The sequence below is a fragment of the Nematolebias whitei genome, chromosome 15 (genome assembly GCF_014905685.2).
Source record: "Nematolebias whitei isolate Nwh7 chromosome 15, NemWhi1, whole genome shotgun sequence".
NCBI classification, from domain to species: domain Eukaryota; kingdom Metazoa; phylum Chordata; class Actinopteri; order Cyprinodontiformes; family Rivulidae; genus Nematolebias; species Nematolebias whitei.
The window spans coordinates 22,502,709-22,511,983 of record NC_056512.1 but is presented as its reverse complement, the minus strand read 5'-3'; the positions used below and the strand labels follow the sequence as shown (position 1 = coordinate 22,511,983).

Below are 9,275 nucleotides of genomic sequence, written 5' to 3'. Positions count from 1 at the left end.
CACTGAAAGGAGTGTGATGTAATTACCTGGAGAGTGATCATCTGTTAGCAAAATATCTCAAACCAATGGACAGATTGTAATTGAACTTTCAGAAAGAAATCCTTGAATACACTTTTACAACTGTTTTACTTTTGGAGTTCACTCAAGATGGTCGCCACGTCCGATAAAACTTAACAAATATATGGCTACAATCAGTCAAATTTTCATTTGAGCTAAAATTATGTGTGGTAGTAGCTGAAAATCATCCAGATTAGGTGTTCTGAGCTCAAGCAGTTCATTTGAGATTTTTGTTTAAACTTTTTAATGCAAGGTTGCGGGCAACATACAGTCCTAAAAGGAATGCTAAGCCTTTTTTAAAAAAAACATATAATCTGTTACTTTGTGGTGTTTGTTTCACACCTCATCATACTTCGCTGGGAGATTTTAAGTTTTATCAGCATTTGTTTCCAATATTTTAAATACATTTTCAATATAAAATTCCAAAGTTTTGTTTTTCTACAAATAATACATTTCTCATTTGTAACTATTGTCACAGTATAAAGCTTAAAGTAATAATTCAGACCTTTTGAAGTGGGGCTCTAAGTCAGTGAACAATTAACATCTTACCTGTAATAGATGTCTCTTTGAATATCTTTCAGTTCGGAGAAACAGTTTAATTCTGAGCAGATTGAGAAGTTAATGGCTAGTTAGAGCAAGGTCGATCTAGAAGTGTGTGTCTGTTGTCTTGAAACAACTTTATTCATGACAATAAGCACTTCTGTGCCAAACATTTTGACTTGAAAGGGCAGGAAAAGCACATATGCACTGTCAACACTGTTTTATAAACTTTTACATCACAGTCAGTTTTACATTTTGTGGTTATTTAAGTAAAGTTTTATGGTTTTGAGATGGCAGCAACCCACTTCTTCCTTGGACCTGCCTTGTTTTGCAGAGACTGACTGTACAGTAAATTGTGTTACATTGCAGCGGTTTATTTATCCATCCATTTCAGTTAGCTTCAGTGCCAGCTTGTTGCTTTTCCACATTTTTTTCCACAGCTTTATCAAATTCTCTTTCCCCCACATAATTCTCCCTTTCCTGTTTTGCTCCTCCTCTGCTTCAGTGACTAACATTGCCTTCAGTGTGAATTAAAATAGACGAGCCCTGAAGGGAAGCAGCTCACGGTGCACTCACACAGCACTAACCTAACATGCTGCGCAGCCCCAGCAAATAAAGTCCGATGCATAGTGAAAGACAAACAGCCAGTGTCAGCCCTTATTTTGCACAGAAACGTGATGTAATATGTGCCTCGCTTCATCCCGCCATCCTGAAACAGGCAGCCATGACAAAAAGGATGAGAGGAAAAAACCCCGACAGCAGCAGACTGAAGGTTACTTCTTTTACATGTGGGAACTGGAGTAGGTCTTTAATAAATTTAAATAAAAGTTTTAAAAGATATATTTTGTTCTGAAAATGTATTATTTTCCCAGTAGCGCATAGCCTCATTTTGGAGAAACGAAGTGAAACAATTTAAGTTTTACAGTAATATTCTGCTCTTTAAGTTCTGCAGAAGCTTGTTAATATCTATCATTTATTCAAAGCAGGTGTGTCAGAGCAGAGAAACAAAACACGCATAGTTGTACTCAAGGACCAAGATTGAGCACTACTAACTTCCTGCTATCTTCAGTGTATCTTTTATGCCTTTATAACACCAGAATTCAGGGGTCATATGTCTCCAGATATCTTTGAAAAATACTCTTTCCTCCTCCATTTTTCTGCTTTTGCTATGAAAGTGCACTAGAGCTAAACGAAGAACTGCTACGGGACGCCTTTTTTTGGATGTCCAAAAGAGGAGCGAATACACACACCACACTGCTCCACACTGAGGGCTGTAGTAGCTCAGTGGTCTGTGCTTGTGCCAGGAAGGACATTCGATGAAAAAACAATTGGCAAGTCTTCGTGTGAGCTGGTTTGCTTTGCTGGTCTTTTTATTGCCATTCGCATTGCATGTGTACGTGAGGTGGAACGAAATTGTGTACACAGGGTCCCAGTTACATCAAACGATAGCAAAAATATAAAGTGTAAAAAGAAACAGTAAGTAAGGATCTAAGATATACACTAGATATATATAAACGAACGCCAAACGGTATGCTAAAAGATCTAAGCTATACGCTAGTCATTAATGCAAAACAATACACCGAACAACAGCAGCACGATTCTCTTAGGTTTGGTTTGGCTATAATTTACATGCTTAATCAGAGCCAGAGTCAGAGATTCTTTATTTGTCATTCGCACCTCATGTGGTACATGTGGTGGAGCGAAATTATATACACAGGGTCTCAGTTACGTCCAACAATAAAATGTATAAGAAAAACAGTAATAACATCTAAGATATGAACTAAGAAAAACATCAACTAAATAATAGCCCCATACTGACCACAAGATCAGGACGAGTGGTCAGGCCAAGAACAATTCTTGACTTATGATTGTAAAGGGTGTAGGCGGATCGCTGCCCTAAATTAAAAAAAAAAAAAGGATGTGAAATGATGGAATGTTTACATGAAATATTCACGTGAGATGACGTGAAATGATGTTTACATGAAAAATATGTGAATGTAAAATGATGTTTATGTGAAATGATATCAAAGTGAAACGATGTTTACGTAAAATGATGTTTACATGAAAATATGTGAAATGTGAATGTAAAATGATGTTTACAAGTCTGACATGTCGTTTACTGCAGCATACTTTTCATGTGACAATATATTCAACATGTGTACCAGTTCAATGAGGACATGTGGCATCAAAAGAAAAAAAAAATTTTTAAAGGGAGATGTTGTATTTACAATGTTGTATTGTAAACCGTCATAATTATTGTCCTCATGGGCTTGCCATATTGTAGACAGGATATGACGTAAGTATACAGTGTACATGTTACGGGCATGCAATAAACAGACCTGGGCTCATGAAGCGTGTCGATTGTCTTTATTTAGACAAATAATGCAAGCGGAGTCAAGATCGAAGCCCCAAAACTAACATAAACTGGGATTTATTCAAAGCATGCAGCAAAAATACAGAAACAAGGTGCCAAAAGTGAAAAAGAAATAAATCTACAGCAGCGTGGTCCTATTGGCAGAGTGGTTCTGAGGACAGTGAGGTTCTCTTAACAACATGGTCCAGTTAGCAGCATGATGCTGTTAGCAATGAAGTTTCTCTTATGCCCCTTTTCCACCACTAATACTCAGCCCCAACTCTACTCAGCCCTCCACGGAAAGATCCCTATTTCATCAGGACTTTTTAGCTGATTCGAGGCTGATTCAGACCCTTTTTTTGACCCTGCTTCTCTGGTGGGACCGTTCGAGCTGAGTCGGGACATAAATGTGACGTCAGAACACTGTCGGTCACTGATTGGTATGGGGGAGGACTGGAGTCACTGGATCTCAGAAGCTCTTCACCAATCCGCCATTTGCAATTTCTCAGAATGCGGAGCAGCGACTGGATCTAGTTTTACGATTTTAAAAACAATAATGATGACACCGTGTTTAATGCTGAAGTCCAGGCGTTTTTTGTGTTTAGTGACCGATGACAAAATTCGAGCGAGCTAGTCACCGCGGAGATCATACGAGCTGCCAACCCATTGAAGCACGCGAGGCCGGGGCTCTGGGTCCGACCTCACGTGCTCACAAAGGCCGGATTCTGAGCCCTGGCAGGCGGGAGGACAAGGACAGAGGATGAAAACGTTTTTTGTTTTTTTTTACATTTTATGTATTAAAAAATGTTTTTTTTTAATCAGCAAAGAATAAAAATAATTAAACCATGCCAGCTTTATCATGAAATCCTGTTTTCACTTTAACTTTATTAAATAATCTGTTAATTAAAGTTAACTCAGCTGAAAAATCGTTAAAAAAAAAAAACTAAATTATTGGATCTCTCAGGAATATTTCCCTCAAATATGTTTAAACAAGAGCTACAGCCTTTAGTTAAACTTTATTCTAACCCACAGATGTACAAATCACAAAACAAGAATTACACTTTAAATCACTGAAATAAAATAATCTGTATACAAGAAACAAAACCACATATCTAAATTGAACAATAAAAGTAGATACAATAAATGCAAATACATAAAATGATGAAGAAAAATATATAATTTTACACATATATGCTTTTGTAGACTCTGATTCATCAGATTTAATTCATTTCAGTTTATTTATATAGCGCCAAGTCACAACAGAAGTTGTCTCGGGTCACTGAACAGAAATATTCATATAAAATAAGTTAAAAGAAAAATTAATATTTAAAAATAATAATTTAAAATTATTTATCTGAGGAGCAGACTGCTTTGAGTTTAACTCATCGCAGAACTCTCACTCTTAATGGTGAACTAAGTTCATTAAAAGTTCAGGATTTTGGGTTCTGGACACGCCTACAGAACCGGTCCAGAAGTACGGTGGAAATCGTACGTGTAAAGAGCTGATCGGAGCAATGCTGAGCAGAGTTGGGGCTGAGTAATGGGGTGGATAAGGGGCATTAGCAACATGGTCCCATTGGCACCATCATACTGTTAGCGGTGTGGTTTGGTAAGCAGCATTAGCAAGTCTTGTTAGCAGGTTCAGTCAGCAGCATGATGATAATAAAGACTGCCTCCCAAACTGCCCTCCAGAACTGTGTCCAACAGACGGAGAACATCCAAGGTTTCCCCACGGAACCCCAATGGGTCCATAGAGTTCGGTCCATGCAGGCAGGTGAATGATCTTGTTAGCAGCATGAGCAGGTGTAGTTAGCAGCTTGATGGTAATAATGACTGCAGCAGCTGCCCTCCCAGACTGTCCTCCAAGACTGGGTCCGGCAGACGGAGGACATCCAAAGTTGAACTGAACAGGCGGGTAGAGTTCGGTCCATGCAGGCAGATGAAGGCTCATGGAGACAGCTGCCACAACAGGCCTGAGCCTGAGGTTGGAAGGACTGAACCACGATGGCGCAATGTCAAGGCAGCAACACAGAAAACTCCACAAGTGTAGCGCAGTCATATTCGTACTGTGGATATGCATTGTTGGCGCAAAAAAAAAAAAAGGTAAAACAAAAACAACAGGAATAAAAGATTAAGTTCACTGGGAGCCTATGAAGCTGCAGCTAGGTTGAGTGCAGCCATTTTGAATAATATATATATACATCCATCCACAATCTTTTGCTTGTTGCAAAGTTGAGTCACGGGGGTAACAGCTTGAGTTGACAGACATCTCAGACATCTCTTTTCACAGCCACCCCTTCTAGTTCTTCTGGGAGGACTCCAAGATGTTCCCAGGCCAACCGAGAGACATTGTCTCTCCATCGTGTCCTGGGTCTTCCCTGGGGTCTTCTCCCACTTGGATATGTACCAAGCATCTACCTAAGGAGGTGCCCAGGAAGCATCTTAACCAGATGCCTGAACCACCTTAACTGTCCATCCATCTATCCATCCATTTTCTTCCGCTTATCTGGGGTCGGGTCGCGGGGGTAGCAGCTTAAGTAGGGAGGCCCAGACTTCCCTCTCCCCAGCCACTTTCTCCAGCTCCTCTGGGGGAATCCCAAGGTGTTCCCAGGCCAGCCAAGCAACATAGTCCCTCCAGCGTGTCCTGGGTCTTCCTCTGGGTCTCCTCGTGGTGGGACGTGTCTGAAACACCTCATCGGGGAGGCGTCCAGGAGGCATCCTAACCAGATGCCCGAGCCACCTCAACAGGCTCCTCTCGAAGTGGAGAAGCAGCGGCTCTAGTCTGAGTCCCTCCCGGATGATCGAGCTTCTCACCCTATCTTTAAGGGAGAGCCCAGACACCCTGCGGAGAAAACTCATTTTGGCCGCTTGTATCCGAGATCTCGTTCTTTCAGTCACAACCCAAAGCTCCTGACCATAGATGAGGGTAGGAACGTAGATTGATCAGTAAATTGAGAGCGTTGCCTTTTGACTCAGCTCTCTCTTCACCAGGACAGACCTGTACAGCACCTGCTTCACTGCAGATGCTGCACCTATCCGCCTATCGATCTCACGCTCCATTTTTCCCTCATTTGTGAGCAAGACCCCAAGATACTTGAACTCCTCCACTTGGGGCAGGACCTCCTCCCTGACCCGGAGAGGGCAATCTACCTTTTTCCTGCTCAAAACCATGGCCTCGGATTTGGAGGAACTGATCTTCATCCCGGCTGTGTCGCACTTGGCTGCGAACCACTCCAGCAAAAGCTGTAGATCACGATTTGATGAAGCCAATAGGACCACATCATCTGCAAAAAGCAGAGATGCGATCCTAAGGCCACCAAAACGGATCCCCTCAACACCTTCGCTGCGCCTAGAAATTCTGTCCATAAAAGTTATGAAAAGAATCTGTGACAAAGGGCAACCTTGGCGGAGTCCAACTCTCACCGGGAACAAGCCCGACTTACTGCTGGCAATGCGGACCAGGCTCTGACACCGGTCATACAGGGATCTAACAGCTCGTATCAAAGGGCCCGGTACCCCATACTCCCAGAGTACCCCCCACAGGGTTCCCCGAAGAACGCAGTCAAACGCCTTCTCCAAGTCCACATAGCACATGTAGATATATATATATATATATATATATATATATATATGTGTGTGTGTGTGTGTGTGTGTGTGTGTATGTATGTATACAGAAGTAGCATCCCTTAATTATCACTTTAATCCTGTAAACACTAAACAGAGTAGTCTGAGAGTAATTGAAGAAGGAAAACAGTGATATTATATAGAGATATAAGTTGCTTGTAAGAATAAAAAACAATGGAGGAAGGCGGAGTTGGTCGAAGCTGCGGCCACTCAGCATCTTGTTCCTCTGGAGGAGGAGAGGAAAACATCTGCTGAGGAGAGTTTAACCTCACACACAGCAAGTGTGCGCTCTGCTTTACAGGAGGAACAACACACGCGTGCGCTGCCTGCATACAGACCAAGCATTTGGTCAACAACCGGAGAAAGACGAAGGAGCTGAGCCATGTTTGGCATGATTAAAAATTCACTCTTCGGAACCTCTGAGGAGACCGAGTATAAACTGCTGAGCACTGAGACAAAGGTAAGCAAAAATGCTCTTTTGTATTGCTTCTAATTTATGCCTTTTTAAATATTTTTCATTTATTTATTTACTTTTATGGAGTTTTACACACAGAAATTCTGTTTTCCATTCATCAAGTTCCTCAAGCAATGAGTTTTCTTTAAAATTTAAATTTTAAAGAGCAGTTTTAGCGCATCCCTGTGACGATCCTAAAGTCTGATTTAATCATTAAAAAAATTAAAATGCTTGTGACCTGTAAGGATGACCGCTGACCCATAAAGTGGTGTAGGGGTGTGGGGTGGGATCCGAGATGGATAGAGTAGCCTGAGGTCCTGTGCCAATCAACAAGGCAGAAGTGAATAAAGATGAGAATAAATGGGGGGAGGGGGCTTTAATACAGCAGGCTAGAAAGACTACATGTTCCAGATTATATTCAGTCATGCATTCATTTTGACACTATAGGCATGTGTGTGTGTGTCTGTGTGTACTACAATACAGACAACTGATGTTGGAAATGTGGTGAGACATGTTCAGTATATTCCAATCCCCTTTACTATGAAGCCTTTAGTGTGTGTTGTCTTATTTGTGCTTTACTTTCTAAGAATTTCAGTAACTGCTGCATGTTGTTGAACAAAGTGTAGCCCGTTTACGGTGGTCTGTGGGCTGCTGGAAATGTCAATGTGTCTGTGTGTTATTGTGTTTCAAAGTGTCTTTATGGGTTTATCTCCTGAACAAATGATGGCTTTTGAGAGGGGGATCAAGGGTGGACAAGACAGGATTTCCGGTACAAGCAGAGAATGATCCAAACTGACGCAAACACACATTCACGCTGACAGACAGGTCTGTTCTGACGCAGACACATCTACTGAAGGAAACCTAAAAATCCCATTAAAGCCAGCGGTAAACTGTACACAATAGCTGTTTACACATTCTAAAAGTGATTCACTGCAAAGCAGGTAAACATTTTTTTGCTGTAACAGGAATTCAAAGAGCCAGTTAGTTGGTTACCGATCCAGAATGATGCCACCTCGAAGAAAAAAATATTTTAAGCTCAACACAGGTTTATCAAATCTCTGGACTTGACTGATGTTTTAAAAGCAAACCCTGACATCAGAGCTGGTTATGTGATCCACGGAGCACCTGCTTGACTCTGACACCCAACACTTTTAATTAAAACGGATACAAAATACATCTGAGCAGCCTGGGAGGATGTAGGCACATTCTTTTACACAGCCCAACGGGTGACTTCTTTAAAATGCCTTTTCAACGAGTGAAGAATATTATGTTAAACTGAAGTGACAAGGAATTTAAACGATTCCTTTGCTTTGTTTTTAATGTGTTTGTGTAGTTTGTTCTGGCACCGACTAATTACTGCACTGGTCCGCCTAGACACACATGACAAATTAATTGCACTCTTTAGCTCAAGTCAAGCTCGGCTTCTTGTCAACTATACAATTTTAATGTTGGCCCCAATGACAAGCCATACAGGGGGAGAAACAACATAATTACAAAGCAGGAGCCGGTGTACCTGTCACAAGCTGCTGCTTCGTGATCATTTGTTGTTGTCTTGGAAGTGTTTGAGAGTAAATGTGGCTGCAGGGTGGGATTTAAAAACCTCTTTGCAGATTTTTCAAAACCTTGGTGCTACGGTAAGTTTACATCCAGAGCAAAAGTTTGACAAATCTTATAAGATGTTCATTGTAAGCTTGACCACAAATTTTGTTTTTAGCACCATTAGATTTGAAAGAGGACCAAAAACTAAAAACTTTATTTGCAAGACAAAATCCCATTTTTTACAAGATACTAAATTATAGCAGCCTGCTGTTTACGCATGTATGTATGTATGTTTGTATATATATATATAGGCATATATTGTCAGGGTTTTCGAGGCAGATCAGAACAGGAGAACCCAGTTGCGCAGGCAGGACTCAAGAGGCAGATGTATAAAATAAAATACTTTTAATAATAATAATAATAATAAATCAAAAGGCTGACATGGCAGCAAAACTTACATGGACTCAAGAACAGGATCACACAGGCAAGACAGGACAGGCAATACCCAACGACGAACCGACAAAGGAACAACACAGGACAGGAGGCTTATATACAAGGACAAGACAAGACGTGATTACAACAGCTGTGACGAGACAAAGGTGACACCAATTAAACTGACGAGAAAACAGACACAAACAGAAACAGCAAATAGTACCATCCTTACATATATAATATATATATATATATATATATATATATATATATATA

At 40.9% G+C, this 9,275-nt stretch overlaps 1 protein-coding gene across 1 annotated transcript in view; it reads left to right on the top strand.

Moving 5' to 3' along the window:
* The first annotated feature begins 6,850 nt into the window (after positions 1–6,850).
* LOC119422139 (heme-binding protein 1-like) overlaps positions 6,851–9,275 on the top strand; it is an 11,444-nt gene continuing 9,019 nt past the window's right edge. The window contains exon 1 of the mRNA XM_037689490.1: positions 6,851–7,034. Coding sequence (XP_037545418.1) covers positions 6,957–7,034 — 78 coding nt within the window. The 5' untranslated portion in view covers positions 6,851–6,956. The remainder of the gene's footprint in view (positions 7,035–9,275) is intronic.